The sequence below is a fragment of the Squalius cephalus genome, assembly GCF_949319135.1.
Source record: "Squalius cephalus genome assembly, chromosome: 13".
Classification (NCBI taxonomy): Eukaryota; Metazoa; Chordata; class Actinopteri; order Cypriniformes; family Leuciscidae; genus Squalius; species Squalius cephalus.
Genome location: NC_137134.1, coordinates 5,282,598 through 5,301,297, shown reverse-complemented (window position 1 = coordinate 5,301,297; position 18,700 = coordinate 5,282,598). Strand labels below are relative to the sequence as shown.

General features: G+C 38.6%; 1 protein-coding gene across 5 annotated transcripts in view; it reads left to right on the top strand.

The window, feature by feature from the left end:
* The window catches only part of arhgef3 (Rho guanine nucleotide exchange factor (GEF) 3), a 95,034-nt gene that overhangs the window by 45,828 nt on the left and 30,506 nt on the right, over positions 1-18,700 (top strand). The window contains exon 1 of one of the 5 annotated variants that reach the window (XM_079891401.1): positions 11,344-11,642. The exons of the other annotated variants lie outside the window; for them this stretch is intronic. Within the exon in view, the coding sequence (XP_079747527.1) occupies positions 11,535-11,642 (108 nt within the window). The 5' untranslated portion in view covers positions 11,344-11,534. Of the gene's footprint in view, positions 1-11,343; positions 11,643-18,700 lie in introns of those variants that run through there. 5 annotated transcript variants of the gene reach the window in all.

The following is an 18,700-nucleotide window of genomic DNA, read 5'->3' as shown; positions in this document are numbered from 1 at the left end:
TGAGACTTCAGTGTAAACGCCCACTGTTTGTGATTGGCTGCTGTGAGACTTCAGTGTAAACGCCCACTGCTGTGATTGGCTGCTGTGAGACTTCAGTGTAAACGCACACTCCTGTGATTGGCTGCTGTGAGACTTCAGTGTAAACGCCCACTCCTGTGATTGGCTGCTGTGAGACTTCAGTGTAAACGCCCACTGCTGTAATTGGCTGCTGTGAGACTTCAGTGTAAACGCACACTGCTGTGATTGGCTGCTGTGAGACTTCAGTGTAAACGCCCACTGCTGTGATTGGCTGCTGTGAGACTTCAGTGTAAACGCCCACTGCTGTGATTGGCTGCTGTGAGACTTCAGTGTAAACGCACACTCCTGTGATTGGCTGCTGTGAGACTTCAGTGTAAACGCCCACTGCTCTGATTGGCTGCTGTGAGACTTCAGTGTAAACGCCCACTGCTGTGATTGGCTGTTGTGAGACTTCAGTGTAAACGCACACTGCTGTGATTGGCTGCTGTGAGACTTCAGTGTAAACGCCCACTGCTGTGATTGGCTGCTGTGAGACTTCAGTGTAAATGCCCACTGCTGTGATTGGCTGCTGTGAGACTTCAGTGTAAACGCCCACTGCTGTGATTGGCTGCTGTGAGACTTCAGTGTAAATGCCCACTGCTGTGATTGGCTGCTGTGAGACTTCCGTGTAAACGCCCACTGCTGTGATTGGCTGTGAGACGTCAGTGTAAATGCCCACTGCTAGTGGGCATTTATATACAATGCTATAATACAACACATATTTTCTGAAGCAACCATGCCATTTTATCTTGCTTTTTGTCTTTGAGCTCTTTTATCATACCTTGTGTTTTCACTGGAAGTGCTGTACCAGGTGAGCGGCTGAGCAAGGTTATTAGGTCAGAAGAGCCACACATGTGGAGCTGATTATGAGATGATCACGTGCTTAAACTAAAAGTGCTGGGCTAAATCATTAAAACATTAAAAATGTTGATCAACGCGTTTCGACTACAAAGCCTTCTTCAGGATGCACATCCATTATTCACTCAAGCATTCTTTAATCTATTAGCAATCAGTGAACCAGCTGTTTTTACTGAAAAATAAGCATTTATACACACGTACAACACTGATAATAATGTACTGAAATCAAATGAATGCATTAGTTTACAAATCACGCACTATGGTAAAAGCATTTTGAGGTCATAGTATGCAGAAACTGTGTGAAAATATGTCTTTATTAATTGATAATCTGCCCCATAATCATAATTTGTATGAAACTGAATAAAAGTTAATTACCACTAGTGTTCATTTCTGGAAACTGCAGTGATTTTATGTATAGGTAGGTTTTTTTAGTTTTGCAGAAATGTACTTAGTTTTGCAGATGCACTTTTTTCCAGTGAGTAATTAGCTGGGAATATGAAGCCCTTTAAGTCTAATGTTACCAACATCTGCCATTCAAAATCATAGGAACTTAAGAAAACAATAACAAATCGTAAATGTAAAATTTGCTGAAACCCGGTGTCACCAGAACATCAATGGGGGGAAAGCAAACTTAAGGATCAAACTGCACAATAAATCAAAATCAGTTCCTCAAGCCAGAATGAAGAAGAGGTTGAGCTGATGTGTTTTGGTGGGGCTTTTTATGTCAAGATACTTTTGCTTATTTGCATGCAGCAAACTCTCCTTTGTCCAGTGCTGACATTACAGGTCCAGCCTCATATGACATAACCTATGGTTGTAAAACAACATCTGCTGACGTAGATTGAGAAACTCTTCAGGTGACGTCTACAGAGGTGACATTCACAGCTCCCTTTGAAGGGCACTCTATAAAGCTGAACCCTTTCAGCGAAGGTTGTCGTCCTCTGACCACCAGCTGTGCCCTACTTTTCAGACAACATTCCAATAATCACGTACCAAACTCTGTTTCTATAGGATCCAGCTCCACTGAGATGTTTTCTTCCTGCACATTTCCTCTATGATCTGTTTTTCTGCACAATGGTCCATCAGTAAAATGTCACAGGAAATTATGTGCTTCCACCTGTCGCCATTAAACTCATTCTAAACCCGATCGATGTCAAACACTGAGAAAGCATGACTTTTATTTCTGTTGCTAATTGTTGGGTGTGGCTTAGTTTTAATTTACATAAACTACCAGTCAAAAGTATTGTTCACGCATAATTTCCATCCAGCGGCTTGGAAATTGAAGTTCGAGAGCAAATTGTATGCAAGTGTATCATGTTGATGTTATTCCGCATTAGACACAGTGAGCATCAGAGCTTCAAAGCGTCCATCAAACGTTCAAAGGATCGTAACACTCTCGGCATCGGGGCGGTGGTCATCCTCAGAGGGTCTTTCATGCCACAGGAATGGAGCGGTGATAGCTTGAGGTTTGAATCTGGCTTTGATCTGATTATAAAGTGCATGATGTTTTTTATGAAAACGTTACATTGCATCATATGCCTTTTCACGGATGACCTACTTTTATGGTGCAATGATTTTATAGGAGGCTTCAATAAAAACTGACTTGAATTTGACACACTGCCTAGGTCAGTACATATTCAACAAAAACTGAACTGAAATACAGCTTTATAACATCTAATCCTGAGTTTTTCATTATTCGCTGTGTGGTATTTCTTCTGTAAATGACCATGCTCGTGGTTTAGATTTGGTGGACCAAAAACATTTGTTGAAGAATCCCATAGAAATTAAAAGGACGGACCCCAGCTGTCAAAAAGTACCGACTTCGGTGCCATGTAAAAGAACTTGTTATTCAACCCGAAACAAACTGTTTAAAGTTTGTTATTTAAAGTTTCAAGTTTAAAATTTAAAAGCAGGCGATCCCTAATATATCCACTGATAGACATAGATGCCTGCTGTTATATGCTCCCGTGTGTATATGTAAGCGCTCGGTGAAGAGCTTCAAAGACAACATGCTTTTGAAGCGTTGATCATTGTAGCCAATCACAGTAGTACATATGTTGAGCATGTGAACACAGTGGCCAATCAGAGGTGTTTAAGAATCAAGCGCTCAACAGCGCTCAAAATGCTAGAGGGAAATGCCGGTATCGTCACATTTTTCAAATTTTCAGTTCGGTACCAAGTCGGTACTTTTGACAACTCAAGTTCTGTTAGTTTCATTGTGTTTTAGGGTACGTTTACGTGACAACGATGTATTAAAAATGGAAACTTTTTTTAAGGACGGCAATCAGAATGATCCCTGTTCACGTAGATCCATAAAAACATCTAAAAACGCTGTATTACTCATGTCAGGCCAGTAGATGGCGATCTCCTGCATGACACCACTCTGTTCACAAATTCACTTTTTTGTAGTTTACACGGAAACGATACCGTTATCGAGAACCCGTTTTCAAAAGTTGCCGTTCTCAGGCCCCACAAGACGCCGTTGTCGTGTAAAAGAATGGCCAAAAGCATAAAAACTTTTCTGTTTTTAGATGAAAACTGTTTAAACGGCCCCTTAGTTTGGTTTTGTTCTGTTTGCCTGAGTTCCCTGCCATTAGCCATTCCCTGTCGTTTCCATTACCCTTCAAATTGCGCGAATTGAAATTGCGAATTGAAAATGCGCCCAATGGAAACACGTCAATTTCGCAAAAACTCCCATTTATCGCAAAAAAGTTGTTTACGTTCGCATGAGGAGGTTTTTCAGGCAATTCGAAAAAGAAATATTTAGCAAAACTACAATGGAAACAGTTTTTGCGCATTTACAGTCACCTGACGTAGACAACGCGGTGTGTTTGGACAGAATACGAGACAGTTCTTTAATAAACTCATTAAAGACAAAAGAATTACAGAAATAATGGATGCTAAACCTCAAATAAATGCCACAATCAAGACTGAAGCAGATATTGAGGGAGAAACACCCAGAAACTCCTCATATGTACCGCTCACAAGTATAATAAGGGTCGTTCCTCACCATTAATGCTTGGATAACACACACATACATCTCCTTCCATTAATAATAATGGCCAGTGCAGTGGCTGGGATATATATAAACCTACCAACGTCCGTTGCCATGTTTTTGGAATGACTTTACTGATCGCGAAGTTTTAGTCTCATAACATCAGTTAATGGAAACGCCGTCATTTCGCAATAGTTTTTTGTCGACATTTAGAAAAAATCGCAAAAATTTAGCGCAAATCTGTAATGGAAACGCGCCTATTGTTAGTTTCCATGGTTGTTAACGAGTTTCATACCTGTCCCTGTTCTGTTGATTATCCTACGTAAGCCTTTAGTTCATTCAGTTTTTTGTTCAGTGTCGTTTATTTCTGTGGTTGTGGTTTATTGTTATTTTATCTCCTGTGTGTTCTTGGTTTATTGTAAAATAGAGTTGGATTCTCCTCGTCATAGTGCGCTCAACACAGCCACTACCTGACCAGAGGACACAATACCAGAGATTTAGGAAGGGGCTTTTTATAGTAAGGATATAAACTGAGCTATATACAAGTTTAATTCACACTGAGAGACCCTGCTGACCAAAAGTGTGTCATCATTACCCACACATTTAAACACACACCTCGCCTCGTCATCGGCTTTGCTGGAAAACAGTGGAAATGGAGGTTTACTTTATCAGCTAAAGCTAAATGAGTGTGAAGATGAGTGTGTGTGTGATGTCATCGTGTGTCAGGATCCTTCCAGCAAACGTTTCTCGAGCCGTGCAGCACACTAACATGGACACTGCTGATATATACACTCAGGGTTTCTATGGGATTTTTCACAAATGTTTTTGGTCCACCAAATCAAAACCACGAGCATGGTCATTTACAGCAGAAATACCACTCAGCGAATAATGAAATACCCGGGATCAGAGGTTATGAAGCTGTATTTCAGTTCAGTTTTTGTTGAATTTGTTGAATTTTGTTGAATTTGTTGAACATCAAATTCAAGTCCGGACAATCATGAATCTGTAAAACGCCTGGAGGAACTTAGGAAACGTTCAAATGAACAGGAACCTCTTGAAAGATTGAAGATTTCTCTTGAACTCTCACCTTATGATGTTTTCTCTCTAATGCTGTGAGACATCTTGAAATCAATTTCAACTGTCATGACACATAAAACTTAAGTTGTCACAAGTTATCCCTGTTTAAGGTTGCTTTAGCCCGTTCAAATCACGTCACACTCAGAATGTAGAACACAAGTCATACATTTACAAAGCTTTTATGGCAAAAAAATTTTTTTTTACCTTCCTAGAACTAGACAGTCCCTGGTCACTGAAGGGAAAAGAGGTGTGTGTGTGTGTGTGTGTGTGTGTGTGTGTGTGTGTGTGTGTGTGTGTGTGTGTGTGTGTGGGGAGAAAGAAAGTCAAAGTTTTGGAATCCCTTACAAAAAATATCTATGCCTCAAGTAGCAATCAGTAAAGTTCATGTTTACTTTGTCAAATTAGGCTATATTCAAATCAATCTACTAGTAGTAAGTGAGCTGTACTTCTGATCAATCGATTAGTAGTGTACTTGTAAGTGAGCTGTACTTCTGATCAATCTATTAGTAGTGTACTTGTAAGCGTGATGTACTTCTGATCAGTCTATTAGTAGTTTACTTGTAAGTGCGCTGTACTTCTGATCAATCTATTAGTAGTGTACTTGTAAGTGTGCTGTACTTCTGATCAATCTATTAGTAGTGTACTTGTAAGTGTGCTGTACTTCTGATCAATCTATTAGTAGTTTACTTGTAAGTACGCTGTACTTCTGATCAATCTATTAGTAGTGTACTTGTAAGTGTTCTGTACTTCTGATCAATCTATTAGTAGTGTACTTGTAAGTGTGCTGTACTTCTGATCAATCTATTAGTAGTTTACTTGTAAGTGTGCTGTACTTCTGATCAATCTATTAATAGTGTACTTGTAAGTGCGCTGTACTTCTGATCAATCTATTAGTAGTGTACTTGTAAGTGTGCTGTACTTCTGATCAATCTATTAGTAGTTTACTTGTAAGTGTGCTGTACTTCTGATCAATCTATTAATAGTGTACTTGTAAGTGCGCTGTACTTCTGATCAATCTATTAGTAGTGTACTTGTAAGTGTGTTGTACTTCTGATCAATCTATTAGTAGTTTACTTGTAAGTGCGCTGTACTTCTGATCAATCTATTAGTAGTGTACTTGTAAGTGTGTTGTACTTCTGATCAATCTATTAGTAGTTTACTTGTAAGTGTGCTGTGCTTCTGATCAATCTATTAGTAGTGTACTTGTAAGTGTTCTGTACTTCTGATCAATCTATTAGTAGTGTACTTGTAAGTGTGCTGTACTTCTGATCAATCTATTAGTAGTTTACTTGTAAGTGCGCTGTACTTCTGATCAATCTATTAGTAGTGTACTTGTAAGTGTGTTGTACTTCTGATCAATCTATTAGTAGTTTACTTGTAAGTGTGCTGTACTTCTGATCAATCTATTAGTAGTTTACTTGTAAGTGCGCTGTACTTCTGATCAATCTATTAGTAGTGTACTTGTAAGTGTGTTGTACTTCTGATCAATCTATTAGTAGTTTACTTGTAAGTGTGCTGTGCTTCTGATCAATCTATTAGTAGTGTACTTGTAAGTGTTCTGTACTTCTGATCAATCTATTAATAGTTTAATTGTAAGTGCGCTGTACTTCTGATCAATCTATTAGTAGTTTACTTGTAAGTGCGCTGTGCTTCTGATCAATCTATTAGTAGTGTACTTGTAAGTGCGCTGTACTTCTGATCAATCTATTAGTAGTTTACTTGTAAGTGCGCTGTGCTTCTGATCAATCTATTAGTAGTGTACTTGTAAGTGTGTTGTACTTCTGATCAATCTATTAGTAGTTTACTTGTAAGTGTGCTGTGCTTCTGATCAATCTATTAGTAGTTTACTTGTAAGTGTGTTGTACTTCTGATCAATCTATTAGTAGTTTACTTGTAAGTGCGCTGTGCTTCTGATCAATCTATTAGTAGTTTACTTGTAAGTGTGTTGTACTTCTGATCAATCTATTAGTAGTTTACTTGTAAGTGCGCTGTGCTTCTGATCAATCTATTAGTAGTTTACTTGTAAGTGTGTTGTACTTCTGATCAATCTATTAGTAGTTTACTTGTAAGTGTGCTGTGCTTCTGATCAATCTATTAGTAGTTTACTTGTAAGTGCGCTGTGCTTCTGATCAATCTATTAGTAGTTTACTTGTAAGTGCGCTGTGCTTCTGATCAATCTATTAGTAGTGTACTTGTAAGTGTGTTGTACTTCTGATCAATCTATTAGTAGTTTACTTGTAAGTGTGCTGTGCTTCTGATCAATCTATTAGTAGTTTACTTGTAAGTGTGCTGTACTTCTGATCAATCTATTAATAGTGTACTTGTAAGTGCGCTGTACTTCTGATCAATCTATTAGTAGTGTACTTGTAAGTGTGCTGTACTTCTGATCAATCTATTAGTAGTTTACTTGTAAGTGCGCTGTGCTTCTGATCAATCTATTAGTAGTTTACTTGTAAGTGTGCTGTACTTCTGATCAATCTATTAGTAGTGTACTTGTAAGTGCGCTGTGCTTCTGATCAATCTATTAGTAGTTTACTTGTAAGTGTGCTGTACTTCTGATCAATCTATTAGTAGTTTACTTGTAAGTGCGCTGTGCTTCTGATCAATCTATTAGTAGTTTACTTGTAAGTGTGCTGTACTTCTGATCAATCTATTAATAGTGTACTTGTAAGTGCGCTGTACTTCTGATCAATCTATTAGTAGTGTACTTGTAAGTGCGCTGTACTTCTGATCAATCTATTAGTAGTGTACTTGTAAGTGCGCTGTGCTTCTGATCAATCTATTAGTAGTTTACTTGTAAGTGCGCTGTGCTTCTGATCAATCTATTAGTAGTTTACTTGTAAGTGTGCTGTACTTCTGATCAATCTATTAGTAGTGTACTTGTAAGTGCGCTGTACTTCTGATCAATCTATTAGTAGTGTACTTGTAAGTGTGCTGTACTTCTGATCAATCTATTAGTAGTTTACTTGTAAGTGCGCTGTGCTTCTGATCAATCTATTAGTAGTTTACTTGTAAGTGTGCTGTACTTCTGATCAATCTATTAATAGTGTACTTGTAAGTGCGCTGTACTTCTGATCAATCTATTAGTAGTGTACTTGTAAGTGTGTTGTACTTCTGATCAATCTATTAGTAGTTTACTTGTAAGTGTGCTGTGCTTCTGATCAATCTATTAGTAGTGTACTTGTAAGTGTTCTGTACTTCTGATCAATCTATTAATAGTTTAATTGTAAGTGCGCTGTACTTCTGATCAATCTATTAGTAGTTTACTTGTAAGTGCGCTGTGCTTCTGATCAATCTATTAGTAGTGTACTTGTAAGTGCGCTGTACTTCTGATCAATCTATTAGTAGTTTACTTGTAAGTGCGCTGTGCTTCTGATCAATCTATTAGTAGTGTACTTGTAAGTGTGCTGTACTTCTGATCAATCTATTAATAGTTTACTTGTAAGTGTGTTGTACTTCTGATCAATCTATTAGTAGTTTACTTGTAAGTGTGCTGTGCTTCTGATCAATCTATTAGTAGTTTACTTGTAAGTGTGCTGTGCTTCTGATCAATCTATTAGTAGTTTACTTGTAAGTGTGCTGTGCTTCTGATCAATCTATTAGTAGTGTACTTGTAAGTGTGATGTACTTCTGATCAATCTATTAGTAGTTTACTTGTAAGTGTGCTGTACTTCTGATCAATCTATTAGTAGTTTACTTGTAAGTACGCTGTACTTCTGATCAATCTATTAGTAGTTTACTTGTAAGTACGCTGTACTTCTGATCAATCTATTAGTAGTTTACTTGTAAGTGTGCTGTGCTTCTGATCAATCTATTAGTAGTTTACTTGTAAGTGTGCTGTACTTCTGATCAATCTATTAGTAGTTTACTTGTAAGTGCGCTGTACTTCTGATCAATCTATTAGTAGTTTACTTGTAAGTACGCTGTACTTCTGATCAATCTATTAGTAGTTTACTTGTAAGTGTGCTGTACTTCTGATCAATCTATTAGTAGTTTACTTGTAAGTGTGCTGTACTTCTGATCAATCTATTAGTAGTTTACTTGTAAGTGCGCTGTACTTCTGATCAGTCTATTAGTAGTTTACTTGTAAGTGTGCTGTACTTCTGATCAATCTATTAGTAGTTTACTTGTAAGTGCGCTGTACTTCTGATCAATCTATTAGTAGTGTACTTGTAAGTACGCTGTACTTCTGATCAATCTATTAGTAGTTTACTTGTAAGTGTGTTGTACTTCTGATCAATCTATTAGTAGTTTACTTGTGTGTTGTACTTCTGATCAATCTATTAGTAGTGTACTTGTAAGTACGCTGTACTTCTGATCAATCTATTAGTAGTGTACTTGTAAGTGAGCTGTACTTCTGATCAATCTGTTAGTAGTGTACTTGTAAGTGTGCTGTACTTCTGATCAATCTGTTAGTAGTTTACTTGTAAGTGTGTTGTACTTCTGATCAATCTATTAGTAGTGTACTTGTAAGTACGCTGTACTTCTGATCAATCTATTAGTAGTTTACTTGTAAGTGTGTTGTACTTCTGATCAATCTATTAGTAGTTTACTTGTAAGTGTGTTGTACTTCTGATCAATCTATTAGTAGTTTACTTGTAAGTGTGTTGTACTTCTGATCAATCTGTTAGTAGTGTACTTGTAAGTGTGCTGTACTTCTGATCAATCTATTAGTAGTTTACTTGTAAGTGCGCTGTACTTCTGATCAATCTATTAGTAGTTTACTTGTAAGTACGCTGTACTTCTGATCAATCTATTAGTAGTGTACTTGTAAGTGTGCTGTACTTCTGATCAATCTATTAGTAGTTTACTTGTAAGTGCGCTGTACTTCTGATCAATCTATTAGTAGTTTACTTGTAAGTACGCTGTACTTCTGATCAATCTATTAGTAGTTTACTTGTAAGTACGCTGTACTTCTGATCAATCTATTAGTAGTTTACTTGTAAGTGCGCTGTACTTCTGATCAATCTATTAGTAGTTTACTTGTAAGTACGCTGTACTTCTGATCAATCTATTAGTAGTGTACTTGTAAGTGTGCTGTACTTCTGATCAATCTGTTAGTAGTGTACTTGTAAGTGCGCTGTACTTCTGATCAATCTATTAGTAGTTTACTTGTAAGTACGCTGTACTTCTGATCAATCTATTAGTAGTGTACTTGTAAGTGTGCTGTACTTCTGATCAATCTATTAGTAGTGTACTTGTAAGTGTGCTGTACTTCTGATCAATCTATTAGTAGTGTACTTGTAAGTGTGCTGTACTTCTGATCAATCTATTAGTAGTTTACCTGTAAGTGTGTGTGGCTTGATATGACTGTGTACAAAAAAGATCAGATTGTAAACAACAGATGATTGTTTCTGTAAGAAGTGCCAGTGATACGTGATCTCGGCACAAACCTGAATCAGTGTTTTACGCAGGAGTTCACTGACAGTCTGAAGGATGATGGTAAATGCTGCATTTATGATTTTTTCAGGGTGGTTAGCGTTTCCTTTTATGAAACTTTTAATAAGACTAATTTCAGGAAGTAATAGTACTAAAATATTAAACCCTCAGCCTGTGATTTTGTCTTGAGTTAGGTCTGCAGAAACTGTACTTCATTTATGGCCACAGAATGAAGCTTTAGTTCTCGAGCACGTTCAGTCCTTCAGTCTCCTGGGTTGTGGAACAATGAACTGCACATGTCCCGAGGTCAGGAGGAGGAGGTGTTTGGGTTATTTGAGTGGCACCTCGTTGAGTGAACGTTAAAGGCATGTGTGTGTGTGTGTGTTTACCATCAGTGCTCTGGCTACGGTTCAGCTGAGCGCTTTCTGCATCTCCTCATGACTGACAGCAGCACAATCACAGGAACCCAACCAAACCTGTGGATCCGGGCCTGTTTTCCTGCTCATGCTCACTGAAACAGACTTACTGCATCCTACAGCACACTGGCCCCAGATCAGGCTCAGATACAGCTCAAACTGAGCCTGAAACAGGGCGTTTATGGGGGATTCCCTTACCTTTCAAGATGCCACAGATATTATCATCCTAAACATTAAAAAAAAAAATTGCATTTAAAATATAAAGTGTGTAAATCTCCCAGGCCACTGACCTCAGCATTTAAAAAATATAGCAGCCAATAACAATTATAATATTTGCAGTATTGCAGTATTAAGGTTGGTTTATTAATTATCTGCTTTATAGAAAAGTCTCACTCAACTGCCAGTGCTGCCTATAGGTTTATACCATAGTTACCTATCCCATCTATCTATTGTTTGCAGTTGACGTTAATGGAGAAAAATATAAATTCCCAGTGGTTTATTGAGCTGCTTCTTGACCAGTAGTTACTAGTTGATCATCAGATCCCGGATGCGGTTTGAGTGAGAGATCGTTCTCACCGTGCGCGTTCACGCTGCGCGCGCAGCTGGAGTGGAACTTTACCAGCTCGCGCAGATGACAGGCACACACACGCACACACACAGATGCAGTAGTCTCTTTCGCTTGGGGATACCGCTGCAGTCCGCGCTCCGCAGAGCGGGCGTGCATCGCGTGCGACTCTCCTCGGGGCGTCAGCATGGTGGCGAAGGATGACCCGATACACCTGATGATCAGACGCGCGACCTCGACCTGCAGTGTGGACGAGCCGAGCGCCCGCGGCCGGGGCGCGCGCAGAGAGCTGGAGGTACAGTTATTCAACGCTGTGAATGAAGCTAATTATTGTTGTAAAAATGAATTCAGAGTAATTAGTATTTATAACTCTAATAATAATAATGGGAATATAGCCTACATTATTCATGAGCAAGCATTTTTATTCATCATGGTCAATAATAAAACTTAACCAGTAGTTCGCTACTTTGCATTGTTGTGGCTTCTTAAAAGTTGTGTTTGTTTACATGCTCTTCTTTAAGATCATTATGTGAATTGTTTTGATTATTACTGAATAGTCTTAAAAAAAATGATCTTGGTTATGTGACCGCTTGAGAAAACATAAAGGGAACTGTCCATGTAATCATTTTGCAAACATTATGGGAGAGATACTTGTAATAATGTTCTCTGAACGTTTTAAAAAAGTAGTAATGTTAGACTAACAACATATAAAGTTAGACTAATATACAATTAAAATGTATCAGAAAATCATTCATGAGTACTGTATAAATAACGTTTTTGTGCTAACATTTTGAGAACATTATTAAGACCATGATAACTTTAAAAGTAGGCTATGTTTATTAATATGCCATACATTTGTTGATATTGTTGAGAGAACCTTGCTGAAGTTCCCTGTTAGCTGGGTTTGTCCCTGCTTGTCTGAAATCCTGAGATCGCCGTGTTCATGATCACATTGACCGGACTGAAATGCCCTGATGTTGGAAGTATGAATATGAGTTAATTCTGAGAGACGTCTGTGTGTGTTTGGCTTCTTCTGGTGTGTTTCTGCATCTGTTGGTCGATTCTGCTCATGTTTTTGCTGTGTTGTGTGTCCTGAAGCAAACTGCATGCCTATCGAGACATCACAATGTGCTGTGCTAATATATCTTTATCTTCCTCTCCTGTTGTTTGTGGTTTGTTTTTGAGTTATACAAACTTTGATTTTAGTGTGAAGTCAGCTATAGTGACCCAAAGAGCTGATAGAGAGTCTGGTTGTGATAAGAATGACTGGACAAAAAACATGAAATTAAAAAATGACCGGAAAGCCATGGTCTGTGGTGTTTTGGGCATGTGATAATTATGAAAGTAATCTTTCTGTTGCCCTGCTGACTGCACATACAGCGCAATGTGCTCAATTTGTGTGATTTTTGTTGTTGTTTTTAAATAAATCTTTCAAGTGGTGAATCAGACTGTCTTGCAGTCTTTGGTCTGAAGCATGGACTGAATCAGTCAATCAGACTCTTTCGCTCTCTGAATCAGTGCAGGTGACTCTTTCGCTCTCTGAATCAGTGCAGGTGACTCATTCGCTCACTGAATCATTACAGGTGACTCATTCGCTCACTGAATCGGTGCAGGTGAATCATTCGCTCACTGAATCAGTGCAGGTGACTCATTCGCTCTCTGAATCAGTGCAGGTTATGGGTGTAACGGTACACAAAAATCACGGTTCGGTACGTACCTCGGTTTTAAAGTCACGGTTCGGTTTATTTTCGGTACAGTAAGGGAAAGAAATGCAAACATTAAACTGCAGGTTGTTTATTACTATAAACTTTTTTTAACAAGTTGTTTACACTTTTTTAAACACTTTTTAATAAAATATAATAAAATAGATATAAAATAAAAAAAGAATAAGAAATAAAATACTGCTGCAAAGTTCTCCACTAAATAAAATACTCTCAGTCTCAAACCAATATCACATAATAAAATATAATGAAAAATATAAATAAATATGATTACAGTGCAGGAACAGAAAATAGCCCTATATTAAAATAATATTAAACAAATATATTAATGTATTATTATTTTTCAATAATCAATCAACAATCAATTTACGATTTTTTTTCCACTTTTTTAATAATTATCAAAATAAAATATAGTCCAAAGCTATAGTACAAAGCTATTATTACCAGAGCATGTGATCAGAGCAGGTCATTTTACCATTGTTGCCAGCATGACTATACCAGCTCAGCAAACAGAAATGTAAGTTACTACTGAGAAATTTCACCTTATTTGAGCGGACTTTGCTTTTCCAGTGCGTGATCGGTACGTGATTGGAGTGTTTGGGCCGTTAACGACAGAGCAGAACGCGCAGCGCAAACACGGACTCGAACATTGAGCAGAGAGCGCAGCGGGCCGACACACACACACACACACGCGCGCACGCCACGGAACGGAGAGTGCGGCGGCGCACACGAAGCGGAAAAGCTTGCAGTCTATTTCATTGTTACAGTGACGACGGGTAAAACACGGGTAAAACCGGTAAAACCAGAGAATGTCTAATAGGAAAAAACATTAGAATCAGCTGCAGGGCGGGATTTGCGCTGAACGCGGAGACTTCCGCCACTTAATATGTTCGTGTGGAAACACGAAAATAATGTACCTATGTTCCGCACACAAAATATTGCATTCAGTCATTCGGTACACACGTGCACCGAACCGAAAGCCCTGTACCGAAACGGTTCGGTACGAATACACGTACCGTTACACCCCTAGTGCAGGTGACTCATTTACTCTCTGAATCAGTGCAGGTGACTCATTCGCTCACTGAATCATTACAGGTGACTCATTCGCTCACTGAATCGGTGCAGGTGAATCATTCGCTCTCTGAATCAGTGCAGGTGACTCATTCGCTCACTGAATCAGTGCAGGTGACTCATTCGCTCACTGAATCATTACAGGTGACTCATTCGCTCTCTGAATCAGTGCAGGTGACTCATTCGCTCACTGAAACAGGTTATCATCACAACGGACAGGTGGGCGGGCGTTCTTATAACAATGTGACCTCACATGAACATGTGAATAGGCTTGATAAACACGTGTTGTCGGTGGTCTATGACCCCTGCTGCAAAAACAAAGTGCCGTATAGAAAACATTGGGATATGAAATTCTTGATCTTTGCATATTGACTAATTGGATTGCATTGGCTCTTTTATCCTGAGTTTTACAGATCAATCTCTATACAGGAGTGTCAGCTCCGGATCACTTTACACAATGGACTGCATTGAGTTTGTAATGAGGCTTTAAAATCGATTTTGACATGATTGTACTGCACGTATCAGAAGATTATTACAGAAGACATTGATTGAGGAATTTGCAGCTTTACTCGCAAACTACAATTCCTGTTCATCAATGAGGTGAGAACAAGACCTGTGTAAGCCTAAATATACTCGATTTAATTAAATTAATTGAAAAGGGTTCTGTCCAAGTAGTGATAGAAGATGTTTGCTGTCGTAATGATGACAGTAGATAATAGTAGCTGTTCCCTGCTCCGGCACGGTTAGCGATCACGCTACATGCGTACGCGCCCGCGCCCAACTGACCCGAGCTCTGGACGGTTAAACGAACGCGGTACGGAGCGATCACACTAGTCAAACAAACCAGACTTTGGGTCTGTGCGAGTACACCCTTAAAGTGCCCCTATTATGCTATTTTAAAGGTTCCTAATTCTGCTCTGATTGGTCAGACAGCTTAGTCTGTTGTGATTGGTCTACCGCTTACAGTGCGCTTTGGAAACAAAACTCCCATGACCATACCTGAACTTCAGCTCCGGAGGCTTCCTACAGCTCAGCGATTGCACGCACTGTAAAGACAGTAACGATGGCTCTGATTTTACCATGTGAATCTGAGCGTGAGTCCGAAGATGAAACATTAGATGAACTAGTTATTCAACCCGAACCTCCATCGCAAGGACGACTGGAGCGGGACGTTTCTCAATGATACGCTGCTCAGGTTGAGGTTGTCGTGGAAATTCTTAATACGAATACAACCTACTAAATCTGACTTCTTCACTACGGACAATTTAAACAACTTCCAGTTGTTAATAATAATAACCACAGTATCTCAAGGTAATTCCCTGAAATCTAACCGTAGAATCTTTAGCACTTCTATTCCTCAGCTAAATCACACATAGATGTTTCTGCTGTTGTCTTTTGAGCGTAGGATCTGTTCCTCAGCTGCGTACCTTCTGACATGACTCCCAGGTTGCTCTTTGTAGAAATGAAGTTTTATTCACGGCCGGGAGATCACTGGCCACAACAACCAAGACCTCCTGATACATGTCTATTTAAATCATACAGTAGAGTAAAAATCAATGTCACTCAAGCCTTCTTCACTGTGATTTGTTCTGGTGATTGGTTTGTAATGATCTGAGCTAGTCATATGACTGTTAGTTCTGTGTGTTAAGCACTTTTTGGATAAATGTATATATGGCCTTTGACCTGAGCATCCTTAGTCTGCGTTTCTCTGTACATTTAATGTTGAAAATACCTATTACTTAAAATATTTCTATCTCAAGGTACATTATGAGATGATGCAACTGTAATTCCTCACCATCAGCATTAACAAGAGTATGTTCATCAGCAAACCCATGTGTATATTTCTAATTTATTGCAGTGAACATGCGGAAACCGTACGAATAACAGCGCATTGGCCGAGCTCTAGAATAAAGTTATTGTCCAGCTAAATCATGGACAATTGTGCTGCCGCTTTGGCTTTGTGGGTGCTCAATAATCATTTTATAGAGATAAGCAGTTAAAATTCATAGGAAATAAGTCAACACAGGGAAAAAACAGCACAGAATAATGAATAAATGAACGAGTAGGTGTAAATGTGTCCCACTTTCAGTTGTGAGTTTGAAATGAAATATCCTCTGCCCTTTAAGCTGTTGTCTCTGGGGTCGCTTGTGCTTTTCAATATGATGATTGGTCAGTTAAAACTCACAGCCAAAACATTTCATAGAGAAAACAATCCCTAGAAAAACGGATAATGTCCTGGCAGAAAAGTTTACATGCATTAACCTTAAAAACACAGTAGAATGTGAGGCGTTCTTCAAAAATGCGTGTAAAACACATGTGAAAACTCAATACAGAAAATTACTTTATATCAAATTATTTGAACCCTTTTTACTGATTTTTCATTGAGAATTACATGATTTTAAGTCATCCATATTGTTATGAATACTTAAGACTCTTCAGAATTACAGTACAAACTTCTCTTCACATGTTTTATCCTTGACTTTTGGGTCACCCAGGGAATAATTTCAGTGTTGGTGGCGTTGGAGTGGCGCTTGCTTTCCCACAGAAGCGCGTCCCTCTCCCAGAACACATCAGACGACGGGTGTCGAACACCACTCCTCAAGCTTTCATCTTAATTACAGGAGCTCCTGTGAGCACATCTGCAGCTTCTCTTTGATTGAGTCTGGAACCCATTCCATGATGGGCTTGTCTGATCTTCTGGCATCCATGAGAACTGCTTTTATTTTAATGGATGCAGTGATAATATTTGTTCTTTAAGTCATTTACTTTGTTCTAAAACCGAGTGATCTGATCCTAGAGAGCGTTCTGCAGCATCACACAGGCATGAAAGCTGTTCCCAAAGGAAAGCGAGATATTCTGCCTTCTAAGACTTCTAAAGTCTAAAGATGCGAGGCACGATATATTGGTATCGGCCGATATATGTTCATTTTCAAGTCGATAAATAATGGATTATTTCCTTCAGCTGACACACTTCAGATGCGCACTGTTCACCATGATGGGTTTGAATTGCTTGAAATATGATTGGAATCACTTCAAAAAGGAAAATACAGGAAAGTGCAACACAAGTCTGTCATGTAGTCTACATACAATTATAACAAGAACATTGTAATTGTGTGTATAGGACATGGATTTTAATGGGGAGACTTTTGTTTTTGTAATCAGGCTCTCAAAAATGATATAAAAACTCGGATTTATATTTATTGGCCAATATATCGGTTATCGGCTTTCAAAGATAAAGAAGTATCGGTTATCGGTATCGGCCAAAAATGTCATATCGGTGCATCCCTAGCGATCACATTCGGAAACTTTCATGGGCAGTAAAGGTCCATTGTCAGTAGTGTAGCAAAGTATGAAGCACAGCCTTAACAGAAGTCATTTTCAACACAAGCAGTTTCTGTTGATCAACGGCGTGAATTTTCCTGACCCACTTGCGAGACAAAAGTGTTTTCACAATACAAATTGTTTAATTGTTTCAATTTAGCAAATGCTCTATTATGGTGAAAGTGATTTTAACAAGTGCAACATGTTCGTGAATCAACACCTTTGTTGATCCTGGAACAATATTCCTATCAACCAATCAGATTTGAGGGACAAGTTTACAGTTTTTGTCAAGTCTGGGCTTACAACCATAGTTAGGTGCTTCTACATCAGGGTTATTCATCTATCATTTCCCTCTGGTTTTAGGGATAAGTTATGGGTAGGGTTAGCTTTAGGGGGAATAGGGTTAGGACTACATTTTCAGACTGGAATGTTATTCTAGGATCAATAAAATATGTAGACCAAGAAACACATCTAACTCTGCAAAATCACGGTGACCATGAGTGTGATGATGTCCATATGGTTGGGCATAACTTATTGATACAGCTATAAGTTAATAAAATTATGTGGTTGGGTATATTCAGTTAAGCAAACATAATGAACATGTTAGGCAATTTGGCGTACTACTCTGAAGTCTTCACAAAGGCTGGACCTGGACCATCTATGTGGGGAAATTTTTCACGAGATTCGACCACACCTTAAAGGTGCCTTGTTTGATTCGTTGACGTGATTTCCACTGAAACAGGAGCTGAGGCGGGACATATTGAGTGGCCCCTCCCCCTTTTCAAACAGCCAATAGCGTTTAGTTTCCCTCACAGACTGCAAGTTTTGAATGCTTATATCTCCTAAATGAGAATCGTGTCATTGTTTTGGGACACACCAGCTTATTCATGACCTTAAGGCTAACATATTCATTCTAAGAGCTAAAAAACTTCAATTTTGATTTCATGGGGCCTTTGAGACAGCATTTTAACCCTTGCTGAGAAATCAATCCCAGAATGCATCACAATAAGATCACTGATGATAAATTACAGAATGAATAATGACATATTTCCTTTATTAGCAAAATTGGCTAAGTCACTCAGTCTTACTATACTTCCCAATATTTGGGTAAATAGACAGTATACAGCAAGGCATCTGTCTGGGGTTTGTTCCCATTCCTTTTGGATCCGGTTGGTTTGGTTTGTAGTTTCGAACACTTAATTTGATTAGAGAGAATTATTTCCGGACTCAAGATGGCTGA